General features: G+C 42.8%; 1 protein-coding gene across 10 annotated transcripts in view; it reads left to right on the top strand.

Annotated features, from left to right (window-relative positions):
- DTNA (dystrobrevin alpha) overlaps positions 1–16371 on the top strand; it is a 221311-nt gene that overhangs the window by 127222 nt on the left and 77718 nt on the right. For all 10 annotated transcript variants that reach the window (XR_010378658.1, XR_010378660.1, XR_010378659.1 and 7 more), the window contains exon 5: positions 7719–7932. Coding sequence is in view for 7 of the 10 variants with exons in the window: in XM_031438981.2 (XP_031294841.1) it covers positions 7719–7932 (214 nt within the window). In the remaining 3 variants the exon portion in view is untranslated. The remainder of the gene's footprint in view (positions 1–7718; positions 7933–16371) is intronic.

Genomic DNA, 16371 nt, shown 5'->3' with positions numbered 1-16371 from the left:
ATGTGAGTGATGGCTGATATTTTCAACACAGTCACATCCGGCCAGAGGACCCTGGCCAAGCATAACCACTCAACTTGAGTTCTTCCTCCCTAACAGCTTTTTAAACACAGTTTTGTCGTGCTCACAGACCTGAAGGAGGGCATCAGAATAAATTATTCATTTGGAAAATCTTAACTGGCTAATTTGCACATGGCTTTCTTGACCACACTCTTCCTGGGACTCTCATGATACCTTTTAAATAAACTCCTCTGACTCCAGTGAGCATCAGTTTCCTCTTCCTCCGGGCTCTTGTGAACCCCATCCTTTATCACACTCCCTAGCGGTGGTTCTCAGACTTCCTTGTCTTTCAAAATCCCCTAAGGAGCCGCTTAGACCTAGCGGTGCCCTGGCCACACTCCATACCTGCGGAATCAGCGGCCGTGATTTGAGACCCACTCACTGCTCTCAAGACACCTGTAGTGGCTGCTGGACCAGTTGGCTGTAGTGAAGGATATGAATTAGCTGGCATGGTAGTTTGAAAATGAAACTAAGAATAAACTTTGCAGGATGCAGAGTCTTAATCTATTTAATTACTGAAAAATTAGAGAAGTCTTATGTAACAGGCAAGAGAAAAGGTTACTAAGTGTTCGAGCCTGCTTTCCAGTAAACCCCAACACGAGCTCTGCTGGAGCAGTCAGGTCAATACAAGATCCGGCTCCATCACGGTCACTCACTGCTCTCTGCCGTTGGTCCCTCGATCCTCCTTCTCCTGGGGTACCTACCCCTCCTCATCTCTACATATTCCTATCCTCCTGTGATTCAGGAACCATCCTCCTCTAAATCTTTCCCAAGTCTCCAGCCCATAATACATCCCTATACATTGAGATCCAGTAGTTCTTTTTTTTAATCTGCTCTACGATGTGGCCTTTTAACAGTATAGGGTCTCATCCAGGGCTTTGGTTAGGCCATCTGAATGGGTCTCTCCCATGGGAATTACAAGCTCTTTTATGGCCAGGCTCTCATGTTGTGTTAAATCACCTATAACATCAAGCATAAGGTAGTGTAGAATCTTTAAAATTACCAGCTAGATTTAATTTCTTTTGAAAATATTACGGAATCTCATTTCTTACCTCTCTTCCCAACTCTGCAGGCATAGCATACAGCAATCTTTCTCCATACGTTAATGCCTGTACGTGCAATAGATAGATACCTGGTAAACACTTACACGTTGAAATGTTTTCTCATGAACTGCTGCCTTCTGAATTTCCAGATAAGTATATAATCTGAAGGTGAACTAAAATAGTCATCGCTCTGATACAATCTGATGGATTTTTATAAATCACATCAGTTAAGAGAAAAACAAACCTGAAATTGTAGGAAAAAGCTTGTGTTCCCAGCTTCTTGAAACACACCTCACAACTTGTTAGGACATAGGAGGCTGTCTTGATGCCAGAGGACTGAGAACTGCTGACTTGGAGCAGTTTCTCTGTTTTAATGTGAATACAGGCCGCCCGGGGATGTTGTTACAATGCAGATTCTGATTCTCTAGGTCTGGGGTGGGGACCTGAGGGTCTGCATGTCTAACAAGCCTAGTGTCTTGTGGCTCCAAGTACGGTCCTGGACCAGCAGCGACATCACTGGGGACCTATTTTTACAGCCTTGCAGGGAGTCCAGTGTGCAGCCACAACTGAGAACCACCACTCCGAGGTGACTAAGGTGAAGTCCCGTCTTCTACCCTATTTCTGCGATTCTCCCACTTCTCATCAGTTTTATGACATCAGTCATTCCTATCTAGGCACCAGCGAGCTTGGCATTTTGCACCTCTCTCAGGGATACTTGGATTTAAATCATCTCTAACTATGAACTAAGAGTCTCCTCCTATTAATAGGGTGTAAGACATCAGTGAATAGATAAGAAACGTCGCTTGAGATCAGCAAAGTCGTCTCTACCCACACACAAGCACTCCCTCCCACCCCCGATCCTGCCCCGACCTAGCTCTTGTCTTCATGATTTTGCCTGGATTGAAGGCAAGCTATTGAAGCTCTGTCTATTTCCATTTATTTATAAAGACAACACATGAGGTATTAATAATAAATGAAATTAACACATTCTTTTTAAGATTCTATAAAGTACTAAAATACTACTTTTACGAATACATTTTGTGTGTTCTTGATAAGATTGGTGTCAGCCAAATAATTTCATTTTGCAAGTGGATGCCTTATCTAGTAGATTAGTGTAACCTGTGCAGTTACATAGATGAGGAAACCCCACTTCTCACCGCCTGTGCATAGTAGCAGGTGCTCTGTGATGGGCAGTTCGCTTGATAGATATTTAGTAAAGTGTGCACAGTGCCATCTAGTGTTGCACAGTCATCACTGCATGACCTAACTGGAGTCCTCATTTTCTAAAACAGTTTGATAGCTCAGCAGTAAGTTAACATATTTATACAACGGTCAGACTTTTAAAACAGACCTCTTAATAACTTCCTGATGACTCTCAACTTAGCACGTTTCTTAATGTTCCTATTTAATTAAGCAAAAGGCTTGTGATATTTTCTGTCTCGATAATAATGAACAGATACTGAATGCTCATTATGCAGTAAGCCCTGTGTGACGGGCTTTATGTGAATTACCTCGTGTGTCCCCCACAGTAACCCTATATTGGAAGAACTGTCATTGTCCACACTTTACAGATGAGGAAATCAAACTGAATGACCTTAAGGGACTCGCTCAAGGTCATATAGAAAGCCAGTAGGAGAGCCCAGTGGGAACCCAGTCAGCTGCCCGGGAATTTACACTATTCTGCGCGATGACCTGCACCTCTCAACGTAGTTACCAATGAGATAAAGTTTCCGAAAAATCTTCATGAAAGGAGGTCTTCCTTAACACGTCTCTAATTGTCAAAGACAGTGAAATCAATTCAGACTCCACTAACTCAGAATATATGACAACGGAACTAAATAAATACCTGCTTTTTGTGGCTGGGATGTAGTTTAGCCTTCTTTTCTATCACCTCCACAGTATGTGCTCAACATTATATGTTAATTCATTTATTGAATTTAAGGACTGGGTGAAAACTTGGGTTTGGACTCATAATAAATCTTATCACTTAATAATAGCATAGCATGGCTGTAGGTCAGAGGGTGTTTCATTATTTTAACACTAATAACTCATTTGTCAGACTTCTATTATGTGCCAAGCCCTGTGGTCAACACAGGTATATACCTTTTTTCCTCACTGCAGCTCCCTCTGGGTGATACTGGTTTCCTCATCTCTAAAAAGGGAATAATAAAACGTAGGGAGGTGAAATAACTTGCCCACAGTTTTAGAGTCATTGGCAGAGCCAGGAATGAAACCTCAATCTTTGTGATTGCAAAATCTGCATCCTTTCTGCTCTGCCACTCCTAGAAAATAGGTACGTACGATGTGCGTGGTTACAGTTTCTCTGTGTACTTCCATCCCCTATGCAAAAATACCGCCTCCTCTTACGTGCGCTCCCGCAGTTCCAGCTGCTTCCCCGTGCGTGCCTGTCCATCTCCGCTCCTTTCTTCCCTCACAGTCAGAAGTGATATTTTTAAGCTGCATTCCTGATCATGTCACTCTCCCGTTTAAAACCCATTTGAGGGTCTTCATACCTTTTAGCATAAAGACCAAAATCCTTACCATATCTACAGTGCTCCTCCGCCTTATCTCGTTCTTCTGGTCCCTTCAAAACCATGTAATCCTGTTCCAAACCTGGCACTTTATCTGTCCAGTAAGTCATTTGCCACTTATCTGTTTATGCGATGGTGAGTCACGTCTCTCCCCCACCAGGCTGTTAGCTCCTAAGACAGGAACCACATCTGGATGTTCTGTCATTGAGTCCCCAGGACCTACCATAGTGCCTGGTGCAAAATTATGAAAACTAGCTTCTTTAAGTCATTTGTAACGATCTATCCTCACGGCCAAAATCAGTATTTTATTTTTCCTTATAGTGAGACCTGAAATGTGTAAAGACACAAATATGGACCATATTTATTTTTAATAACTTTCATATGACTTCCAGACTTTTGTCTATAATAATAAGCCATTATTATTTCCTGTGGTACCTACATGCCTTATTACAAGCGTTTTACAAGCATCATACTGTTAGACCATACTGTAGTAGTCATCAGGGGGTAGGCTCTGTTATCAGCCCCTTTTTTCTAAGATCCAGAGAAGTCAAGTCGTTTGACTGACGATAACCCTAAGATTCAAACCAGGGCTGTGTGATTCTTCCTGACTGCGCCTTAGTGCCTCTTTAGTAATCAAATGCATCCTTAGAAGGCCCTGTCTCACTGTTGTCATTTCCTTGTCATGCACTCACATAGCCAACAGATAGATATTCACGAAGCTCCTGTGATGTGTGAGGCCCTGTGACAGGGCCAGGGCTGTGAACAGGTATCAGGACAGGCAGTCTGTCCTGTCCCCGTGGCATGTATGATGCAGAGCAGGGAACAGATGATCAGCTGGTCTGTACAGAGACTCCACTAAATGGGATGGGAAAGAAGAGGGTTCTAAGGTGGCACGTGAGAGGGGTACAAAACTAGAGGCAGGGGATCCAGAGAGACATCCTTGAAGATGTCATGGTGACACTAAGTTATACGATGGATGAGACGTAGATGAGAAATCAATGAGGCCAGATCAAAAAGAACTTGGCAAGACATGCTGCAGAGTTTGGGTTTGAAATTAATGGGAAGGTATTAAAGGGCTTGAGACAGCACACAAGTGCTGTGTCAGATTCGCAGTTCAGAATGAGCACTCTGGCTACTGCGTATAGAAAGAATTGGAGTGGAGAAAGAAAAAAGACTGAAGAACTGACTCAGTCAACCAGTAAAAGATAATGGTGACAGCAGCTGATGATGGAGTTGGAGGATGCAAACAAAGGTCCATGAAAATGGAGGCATTAAAGTGATACGTAGGAGACAGATCCACAGGACTTGGTCCCTGATAGTGTGTGAGATGTGAGGACCCAGTGACGAAATCTACATTCTGGCTGGAGCAGGAGGAGGGATGGGAAGGTGGTGATACTCACTGGGGAAGGGAACCCCAGAGAAAGTGGGCTTGGAAGAGAAGCAATGAGGTTAGGCTGGACAAGCAGAGACTAACTTGCCTTAGGGACTTCCCTGTGGGTACGCTGGCCACTCCCGTGGACTTTTATTATTCCACTTCTGGGAATCCTGAGAGCCTCCCTTTGCCCTACAAAGCCTCACCAAGAGAGACCCAGCCATCCAGATTATCTCCCTCCACCAGCAACCATTTCTCTTTCTTGGCTGGGAGCCATCTTCCTCCTGTGGCCAAGTTCACAGTCCGTGTTCCTCTTCTCCAGTGCCTGTTTCACATGAGCCATAGCCAGGATCCTGGTCAGAATAGCTGAGTAGCCTACTCCCTGTGGGTCCCTGGACCAGATCCCACCATCACTGCTCTCGTAGTATCCTGTACCCAGACATCCCCAAGGACTGGATCCAGAGGATTTGTAGACTGAATATATAGTGGGTAACTCTAGGAATCCCAGCTATTTCCCTCAAGAAATATAATTAATAAAAAAATTCAACTTATAATGCCATCTTCTTGGGGGTGCCTTGCCTGCTCAGTTGAAAAACTTGGATAAATAACAGTAAGAAATATAAATAATGTCCTTGTGTGATACACAGAGAAGGTTGCAAATTTGGAATCACATAAAACTGAATGTATCCAAATCTAATAAATACCTAAGTAATTCTGTTGAAAAGTGATTTGTATTCCTCTGCCTCAAATTGGAGATGTGCTCAGAAGTTTTTCTTTTGACATGACTCACATTATTCATTTGTTTGTGTGTAATTTATTGTCTCTATATACCAGGCACTAGCACTTTTGATCTCATGCATTTTTCCGTTTAATGAACACCAGCCCTACTTTATAGATAAGGAGAGTGAGGTCTAAGTCAAAACTAAAAAGATATGCACTTAAAAAAAAAAAGATATGCACTTATAGTAGAAGAGCCAGGTTTGGACCCAGGTCTTTGGACTCCAAGTCCAGGATCTCAACAGATGTTAGTTTTGCTTTTCAAATACAGTATCAGAAGTGAGCAAAGATATAGGAGGCTAAAACTTGAAAGTTGTTGGTGGTAAAGCATATGTGGAGTGTACAGTTGTCATATATATTTCATTAAGACAACATATGTATTTTCAGATACCAAAGTGTAATTAAACTTGGCGAGGATGTGGAGAATCTGGGGCTCTTCCCCTCCCAATGGGAATGTAAAACAGTACAACTACTTTGAAAAACCCTTTGGAAATTTTGTAATTAACCAAACACCCACCATACAACCTAGCCACTTTGTTTCCAAGTATTTATCAGGAGAAATGGAAGCAAGCGTCTATCCAAAGATGTGTCCATGATTGTTCAGAGCCGCTTTCGTCTTAATAACCAATCTGAAATAACCCAAATGTCTATCCCCAGGGCAGTGGATAATCAAACTGTGGTATATCCATGTAATAGAATACCATTCAGCAATTTTTAATAAAGGACAAACTGTTCTACATGCAACAAAGTAGATGATGCTCATAATAGTTACACTAAGTAAAAGAATACAGAACAACAACAAAAAAGAATACATGTTGTGCAATTTCAGCTATGTAGAATTCTAGAAAGTTGTGATGGGAAGCTGTGGTTGCCTGGAATGGGGAGCAGGAGGGATCAAAAGGTGCCTGAGGAGACCTTTGTGGGGGATGCACGTGTTCATTGTCTTGACTGTGGTGATGGTATCTGGGATGTCATAACAAGGATTCAGGTGAACAAGGAAGAAATAGAAATGGATTTCTTGACTATCCTAGTGAACGCAACCAAGACTTAAGTTAAATGAGCTTGCTAACAGTGTAACCAAAAAACTCTTTGTTCTTGACTAGTTAGTTAAGCAATCTGTGCCTTGGTTCTGCTGCTGTATTGTAGAGATAACGTTCCCTTCTTCCTGCCTGCCGTCACTTTACCTTTTTTTCTAATTTCAAACCTTATACTACTAAAAAAAATTTGTAAATAAGTGAAAATAGTTTAAATACTCAAAGGCAGTTCTGATATCCTTTCAAACACCAGACTTTAAGTGTTGATTTTCTCTTTTCTTTGTAAGGGGTCCGTGTGTGCAGTGGGAAAATGCTTTAAAGTCAGAGAGACTTGTTAATTTTAATCACAAGTCCTACACACTTCAAAGCTGCTGAGAAACTAGATCTTAAAAAGTTCTCACCACAAAAAAAAAAAAAAAAGATGACTACAGGACATGATACGTTAGCTAACGTTACGTTGGTAGTCATATTGCAATACAGAAATGTATCAAATAAATATGAAAATGTATCAAAGCAACCTGTTGTACACCTGAAACTTACACAATGTTACGGATCAATTATATCTCAATATTTTTTTTAAAAAAGCCAGGTAGGCTTGGATGCGAATATCAGTTGGACCTTTGCATTTGTCAGTTAACATCCTTGATCCTCAAATTCCTCACATGTATTTCAAGGGTCATAGAAATAACTCTCTAGTGTGACATTCAGAAAATCTTTTGCTTGCTGTTATACACTGTACATCAAATCTTTGAGATCCTGTACTATGTACCTTTACTAATATCAATACTGACGCCTGTGAGGCAGGCACCTTGACAAAACAGGACAGAAGGTCCGTGTGAAATAATGAACTTTCCTTTCCATGCCCTCTGGGCTGATGTGTTCACTCTGCTTTCGTTGTATGCAGTGCACCTGGTGGACATCTGGAACGTCATAGAAGCATTGCGGGAAAATGCCCTGAACAACCTGGACCCGAACATGGAACTCAGTGTGGCCCGCCTGGAGGCCGTGCTCTCCACCATTTTTTACCAGCTCAACAAAAGGATGCCGACCACTCACCAAATCCAGGTGGAGCAGTCCATCAGCCTCCTGCTTAACTTCCTGCTGGCAGCCTTTGATCCGTAAGCTCTCTCTGAATGTCTGCTACCTTCTCTGTGTCCGGTCTTCCCTTCCTCTTGTCCTTCTTGGTCTTCATTGCAAAGGATTTTCTAGGGTAACCAACTGCCTTTTTTTCCTCTTGACCAGATACCTGTCTCAAGAAAGTCTGTGTGGTTAATATAAATTTCAAATGCTTTGGAGAAGACTCAGAGGGTCAATTAGCACTACAGGAGATGGAGGACAATTGTATTTTACAGGCTGACCTTTATTAACTCATCCTACGCTTTCCAGAAGCTATGCACACTTGAAAGCGTTGGGTGATGGCAGGCCTGTGGAGCGATTTAATGAAGCATGACATAGGAGGATGTGTTTGACTCTCTCCTTTGCAAACTGTCCGAGACAGTGTTTCTGAGGCGTTGCTATTATACAAGACCCCAGAGCAAGCAGGGAAAAGCTGAAAAGGGTTCCTAGACCAGCCGAGTGAAAGTAGCCATGACCGGCATTAGACGGACTGGTCAGTTAAGTAACGCGCACATAAAACAATGGTGCCGTCCACACAGCACGACTGAAACTCCGCCTCATTATCTTCTCACTTCCCCTCACAGACTCAGAGAATTTCAGAGTAGTCTGAGATCTTAAAGGCTGTGCTTTCCAAACCTCTCACTTTACAGATGAAGGACCCAGAACTCAGAGAGATTGTCCCTTGTCCAGTGACAGTCAGCATGATAGTGGCAGAGCGGGAACTTACATACTCAGCTCAGATTTCTTTTCTGAGGCATAAGTGGCGGCCCTGAGAAATGTGAAACGACCCCTGCATCACATCGCCAGCCGATCATCTCAAAAGGGCTTCTGCTGATAGCACCTAGTCTGGACATGGTATCAGCACCTCCAGTTTCACCGCTGGTTTGCAATACGAAGAAGGGAAATTGCTGGCTGGGCCTTCCAGCAGCCACATTTTAAGACTCTCAGAAGAGTCTGTGTAGTCTCAGTGTCCGGCCAGTGCTTGGGAGTCTTTGAGCCCAGCCCTGGAGATGTTCCAGCCACACTAATGTCATTATGCCCGCACTTACGAGAGTCACCAGCTGTCACTTTCTCAACCTAGCGTGGTGACAGAATTGCCTGTGCCCAGTTTGACCAGTGCACATTATTGTCTCCGTGATATTTACGTTTTGAGAAATTCCCCAGTTGAAATAAACCATTCTAAAACAAGCAGTCCAGCGTGAGAGATCCTACACTTAGTCTGTGCAGACGTCAGCACTGATGCGCTGTGTTGGGCCAGTCACTATGGTAGCCAAGCAGTGGGCCAGGGGGAGGAGGCTGTGGCTGCACGTGACAGGTGGCAGCGTGGAACCAAGCCCTGGAATTTCTGCAGCAGCATTTCCGTCTGTCCCCTTAACAAGAGCGTGGCAGCTTTCGGACCTGCCATAAACTCTTTGGGAGACTTATTTTACTGCTAGAAGTGCAACAGTAGAAAATGTAAACAGAGAGACGTAATTTCCTGCTAAATCTTGGGGTATTGCTAGAGGTTTCATAAAAAAAATAATTTGGATTGACTCTTTAAATACAGAAATGGGGCCACATTCACACCAAGGAGGGGTAGTTTGTAAAGTAGATAGAGCTTAAACTAATAGAGTCAGATTTTTCACTTTTGTTTGGAAATTGGGAAGGGCATTTCGAGAAGCAGAGCTGCAAGTGTTCTCTAAGTGGCTATGATGATGTAGCTGAATCATTTCGAGACTGATGGATGCTAAGCTTAAGGACTACGCCGAGGTAAAGAGCAGCTCACACAAGTGTTTGGAAGAAATACTGGGTTCCTATTGCTCCAGCAGATAGGAAGGCGTCTGTGTCTACACTGCAGTTATATGGTACACAGTGAGTAGTCTCATTGTAGCAGGTTCACGAACACGTCCACACAGAGCGATCTCCTCGGAGAGACCCCCAGACGCAGCCACACAGAGCCCCCGGGCTGCAGAGCAGACGGGCACAGCCAGCCCTACTGCAAAGCAGACTTTCTGTCTGACGGATTCTGAAATTTTAAACAATGTGAGAGGTAAGCCAGCACGTCCCGCTACCTGGAAATCTAACTCAGAGGAGAATATGAGAATAGAAACAAGAATAAAATGAATGTCCAGTTCCATCTCTTATAATAAACTCCTAATTATCCAAACAAGGGCCAGTGTGGAAACCTGATGTCCCTTCCTACCACCTGGCCAGTGATAGAACCCGGAGACGTTTTCCAGCTCATTACAAATCAGTGAATGAGCAAATGAATGACTGAAGGTCAAGGGTTGACTTCTCTTAGCTCTTCTCACACTAATTTCTTTTTAGTCTCCTTCTGAGAGTAAGTCCTCCTTAATCTCAGATATCTGACTGAAACTAGCGAGTCTAAGTTTGCTCTGTCACCGAGATCCATTCCTCTGGCTTTACTCATGTCCCGCAGAGAAGACGAGACGTTCATGGTCACTAACGTGGGCAAACATCGACTTGAGTCAGTTGACTTCATCTCATTTCAATTCAGGAGACTCTTCCTTCTTGGGACAATCCCTCATAAAGTAGAGTTTGTGACAGTGGCCTTGCTTTCAGCAAATATTATTTTCACATAGATTCAAGACTCAAAGTAGGACAATGATATATGTTAAAGGAAACTGTGATTTTCCTATTTTTGGAGGTCAATTCTTTTTTCTTTTTTTTAACATTCTTCATTATTTTGTTTGAAAAGAATTCTAAAAACAGCCAAGTCATTTTAAAATGTGGTTATAAGATTGATCCATTATGCCATTTTGCTTCATCTTAATTTCAACTTTCTCATCCTGGAGTTTCTTATCACTCAGGATGGCACTACTTCTAAAATCCTGAACTGTGATGCAACGGTCTATGGCTACAATCATCCACCCATCCATCTTGATTACTCCATTTCTCCAAACAACTCCTGTTCTTTAAATTGTTCAAATTTCCAAATCTATATTTCCATTCATAGACTTATTACTATTCCAAATCCATATATAATCTTCTTAGATCTGTTCACCTGGATGATTTACAGACATACAAACTCAGCACGTCTAAACTAAATTTATCAAAATTTGCAGGTCAATTCTTAATGCCAATTCTTTAATGATAATAAGAATAATAGAATAATTGTAGTAATAACCAAGATACACTCGGCGTTTCCTGTGTGCCGACAGTCTTACCGGTTTGGTGCTATATGATTCTAATTTTCCAGGTTGAGTAGGTGATGAGGCTGAGACATAAAAAGGTCAAATAATTTGCAGGTCATGGAGCTTTCCCTCATAGATGAGGTACGGGGGGGGGGGGAAATCATTTTGTTTCAGGCATCAGTTTAAGCTCTGCTCTATTCATGCTTTCTGTTTCTTTTTTTTTTTAATGAAAATTAATGTGCTTTTTCCCCCAGACCGACCCTGCTTATTACAGGGTATTTTTATTACGCGCACATTCCTAACCTTTCCAGTGTGTGGTATTTAAACATATTTGACAGAGTGTATGTGAAGGAGGCAGTGGGACTTAACATGTTTTACATTGTAGATTTAGAGTCAGTTTTACGACAGCCATCCAGAACGCCCAATCCAGCTTATAATAGTCTTTCACAGAGAACACAAAGAACAAAATTTTCCTTTCTGTTAGACATATGGAGTCTGGCTGAGTCATGTGCACATCCGTCCCCAGGGCTGAGCCCCCGACGCGTTGAAAGGTACCACAGCCCTAGTTCCGATGCGTGGATGTCAAGTAATCCTGGAACTCTGCCAAAACCCTTCTGCCTTTTGAGTCTTAAAAATGATTGTGACGTTTAATGCAAGATGCACTACAGAACCCACAGCTCTTCCTCCGTGCACCCACAAAACGTGCTGTTCACGTCTGAGGCTCTGTAGATGTGTGAGAACAAAGGAAAAAGGGAAGAATCACACGAAACCAAATGTTCTTCTCTCCGCTTTTTATTATATCTGTGGCTAAAACTCGTTATTTCAAGTTTACTTGGCTTAGTGGGTTTTTTCCTTAGCACATCTGAAATTCAAGATGTTCACATTCTCTAGTCACTAAAATTTTGTTCTGGTAGAAAATACTTTGTTCCAAGATTCCTACATGTCACAAAAATGGAATCTCCTTCCAAAGAATTTTCACAATTGTAGGTGAATTGAGCATCCTTAATGTCACTCATCCTTCTGTCAAACGTATACTTTGGATGAGTGGCAGATGGGATTTCATGGTAGTGAGGGAGACATGTCAGAGATTCGGCCCCTTCCATCCTGCGTCCTGGACAAACTCCTGGCAAACTCACCTGGCCCAGTGCGATGAGGAATTCTTTTCCCAGATGTCCTGCTAACATTCTGGGGATCCCAAAGTGATGCCAGGACCAAGTAAGGGATTTCTCTCTGTTCACATGTTAACTTCACTGTCGCCCAAACAAGAGTAATTATGTATGTGTTCCCTTCTCAATCCAACACACCACATGACTGCAGAATCTAATATTAAGGGCCATAAAGTCAGTCTTTGTCATTTTCCTCAAATAATGCACAATAGAAAACTTAAGTGTAAAATCAGAACATTTCACTTGTGCATTTATTCATTTAACTAATGTATCTTGAAAACTTGCTATGTGTTAGGTGCTGCGGCAGAGCAGGGAAGATAGGTGAGGAAGGTGGACCCCACCCTTAAAATGTGTTGTATTAAAGTTAGCTGGTTTCAACTCTTTCTCCCCAGTCAATGGGAAGCCAGTTGAGGGTGGGAGCCATATCTCACTCATCTTGAGATGCCCAAATGTGTACTGAGTTAATAAATGCGTGATCCATATGAACAAAGTAAGTCCCAGAGAAAGAAACGTGTTGTCAGAGAGGCACGTTGTAGAAGCCAGGGGAGGAAGCAATTCTCTCAGTTAATTAAGCCACCAAAGTGTGTGAGAAAGAGAAGAGGGAAAGTGGGAGTGCTTACCAAACGCTTGTGCAAAATATGTTGGTAAGAGGAGACCTTCTGGGTTTTGTATTCTTAAATAGAGAGGTTGTTCCCTCAGCCTGTTCAGAACGAGTTATTTGGGATCAGCAGGGAATTGCCATTCAAGGGCTGCAGCCATGGCGCGTCCCCATAGGGCACGGGAAGGAGAACTCTTTTACAGAAGGAGAAGGAAGTTGGGAGGACCACAGTGAATGAAGAGTCCACGGCTTTTCATTGGCTGAGTCCTTTCCAGGAAAAGTCTTCCTTCCTCCTGTTGGGATGTTATCATCACGGGGTGTGAGAGCTCCCCCTGCTGGTCTCCTGACTCTGTTTAATTGAGCCTTTCTGTTTATTAAATTTTTCCAGTTCCAACTTCAGCCTAACACCCCAGACCTGTCAATATCCATTTGCTTTTAGATTTAGTTGTTAGTAGATTTTCCTTCCCTAAAAGTAATAGCTTCTTAGTTAAAAGAAGTCAGTTTGTCTCTGTATAGTCACAGAAAACTTAGCCCAGTGCAAAGCAGTTAACTTTTTCTTATGATGAGTCAAACTTTGAAGTAATCCATGTTTTTAAGACACTCTACCAACCTCCATATATATATATATATATTTTTTTTAACCAGAGAGTAAGTGCTTTTCTTTTTCCACTTTTAATCAGTTGTCCCTTAGAAAAATTTGAAAATTTTCAGAATGAGTAAACAAAGTACAAGAGGAAATAAAAGATTTCAAGAAACAATCACTTGTGAAGCAATTTTAATTTATACCTTTGACCATTTGCTGGTTCTCTTAAATATCCTTTTAGGTGTTCAATAAATACAAACATAATAATTTCACTAGGTATATTTTGTTATCAAGCTAGAACAGGAAAGTAAAATTTGCAGAGGGAAAAGCTTCAGGATAAATGGCTTAAAAATGGCATGTATTTCATGATGCCAAAAAACAAATAGTGGAGGGAGAAAATGAGTAAAATATGTATTATGCTTTGTGTTCTCGCTCTCCATTGAAAGAGAAAACATTGAAATAAGTAAAAATTTTGTTTTACTTTAAAAGTAAAATTATCCTTTTAATAAAAATAATAGGCTGGTAATAAACTTATTTTTAAAGCCTTTACTGTACCTTTCACACCAGCAGCTGTCACTCACAAAGAAAAGCTTATGCGGTCACATCAGTGAGCACTGATTCTAAGGCCCACCCCAGCCCTAACAGCTGATGGTCTAATGGACACACCGGATGCTGTACACAGTGCTGTCAAACACCTTTGGGGCTGTTGCCTCTTCCTTGAGGTGGCAATCTGAACTACGCAGGAAAGTCGAGCTGTGCTGCCGTGGCTTTTCACAAAAGCAGGGCGAGGGTGTAGACTTTTCCTAGGGCTCCTCTGGGCGCTGGCCTGCAGCGTTAGGGACCGTCTCTGTTTCCCGTCCTCAGCGTCCCCTGGAGGGTCTGCGTGCTGCGCTGCGGCCCACAGCCGACATTCCACGCGCGCCGCCGCCGCTTGACCACCTGACTCCTGGCGGCGGCGCGTGCACAGCGCTCACTTGGGAACAATATGCTGCTTTCCTGCTCATTTGCCCGAGACTCCTGGGAACTCCCTGTTAGCCGTCCTCGTGAGCTTGACTTTTCATGTCATAGACACTTCAGGGGTTTCACTGTTCGTGAGTCAAACTGCCCAGAGTTAGGAAGCTCCCTAAAGAGAATGGCTCTTGCATTCTCTATTTGGGGCACACCAACTTCTCCCTACTTTTTACTTCCTGTATCGATGCCAATTCTTTTTTTTTTTTTACGGCAAAATAGGGACCCTGACCCCAAGGTGACTTTGTTTAAGTAATGGTCTTTGGTGTGGAATCTTGTCAGAGGCCTTTAGAAAATCTTCTCTTTCTGCCCCTTTTCTTCATCCTGTTTTATCTACTGAAAATGTTCTTTAAACTGATCCATTTGTGTTTAAATCTTTGGTGTCTGGATTCTCCCTCGATGAGTGGGTCATCTCCAGTTACTCCTTAAACTCCTTAAAGGTTTATCCAAAGCCTGGGCTGACCATGGTCTGGGCTCACCCAGTAGCTGTGTGCTTACTTCAATCTACCTTCCTGCGTGCCCCCTGAGTCTTCTTGGTGACAGGGGTCACATTCGCAATCTGGCACAGTAGCTGGTGTAACAATAAATTCCAGTGGCCTCATTTCACCCTTGAGTTCCCGCAAAACTCTCATTGAGCTGCCCTCCACTGGGTGATGTGTCTTGATTTATTATGTCAATTTGACAAAAGAGCTCTGATACAACCATTGTTGGATTTAATCGCCTTAACCTCGCATTTCCAGGAACAATACAAGACTGGTGATCTCCCTAGGATCTTCTTCATGAAAAGCTAAGGTTTCAGAATTCACCCGTGAGCTATCCTCTTTTTGATCCTTCGGAGCACTCTCTGTTTCAACATCATCTGTGGTCGAGCCTCTTTCTTGAGTTAAATTGTTCTCTCTGATTCACTAAAAGAAACTTGTATTTGCTCTTAAAGCCTCACGTGTAATACCCTTCCATTTCTCTACACTTTGAAGGCTGCTTTATTGCCACATTACTCCTTTTCTTCCACACTTCGTAGACTGCCTTGTTATTATTTGAACCGTGTTTCAGCTTAGGAAAAGAAGCTAATTAAATTGTTGATACTTTCAGTTATCTGTGCAGTTGGGAATGCAGAGGATGTGGGGTAATTTTATACGAGGCAGTTTTTACAAAAGCATTGCATTTTTATTATAGCTACCTGCTCTAAAATTAGTAAACAACTTAATGAGTGGCTATTCAAAACTCTAGGGCACCTATTATAATGATTAATGCAAGAAATGTATTGTTCACTAACTCTGTGGGAGACAACGTGCGAGGCACTGGGCATTCAGCTGAGAGGACAAGATTTCTGCCCGCGAGGACCTCACGGTGTAGAGTTGAATCACATGCAGGCACGTAAATAAACAAATCGGGTCAGTGATCAGTCACTGACGGGTGGGTGAAAGGTACCAAGCGAAGGGGAGAGCGATTGCCTCCACATCCAGGGAAGGACGTTTTGGGAGCAGAATTAATGATGATTCTGAAGTGAGACTTGATGAATAAGTGGGAGAGTCCTGGACAGACCGTGGTGGGAAGGGCAGAAGCATTGGGCGGGGGCCAGGCTGTGGCGTGCTGCAGAAATGGTAGCAGATGGGACAGGAGAAAACAGATAAAGCTGGAGCTATATCCTGCGGGCAAACGAAGGCAATAGGGTTTTAAATAATGAAACACCACCATCCCTCGGTATCCGCAGGGGATTGGTTCCTGGACCCCCTAGTGATACCAAAATCCACAGATGCTCGAGTCCCTTCAAGATGCCCCTGGTATCCGCACATAGTTGGTTGAATCCAAGGATGCTGAACCGCAGATACCGGGTGCTGACTACAATATGGTCAAATCTGTGAGATGAGTGGGGAGGCAGAGAGGTCATTTAAGAAGTAATTAGAGTGTTAAAGCAAGAGCTGATGGAAGCAATGGCAGTCAGAAGGGAAAGA

Source organism: Camelus dromedarius, chromosome 32 (assembly GCF_036321535.1).
Source record: "Camelus dromedarius isolate mCamDro1 chromosome 32, mCamDro1.pat, whole genome shotgun sequence".
Lineage (NCBI taxonomy): Eukaryota > Metazoa > Chordata > Mammalia > Artiodactyla > Camelidae > Camelus > Camelus dromedarius.
This window is presented reverse-complemented; position numbering and strand designations above follow the sequence as displayed.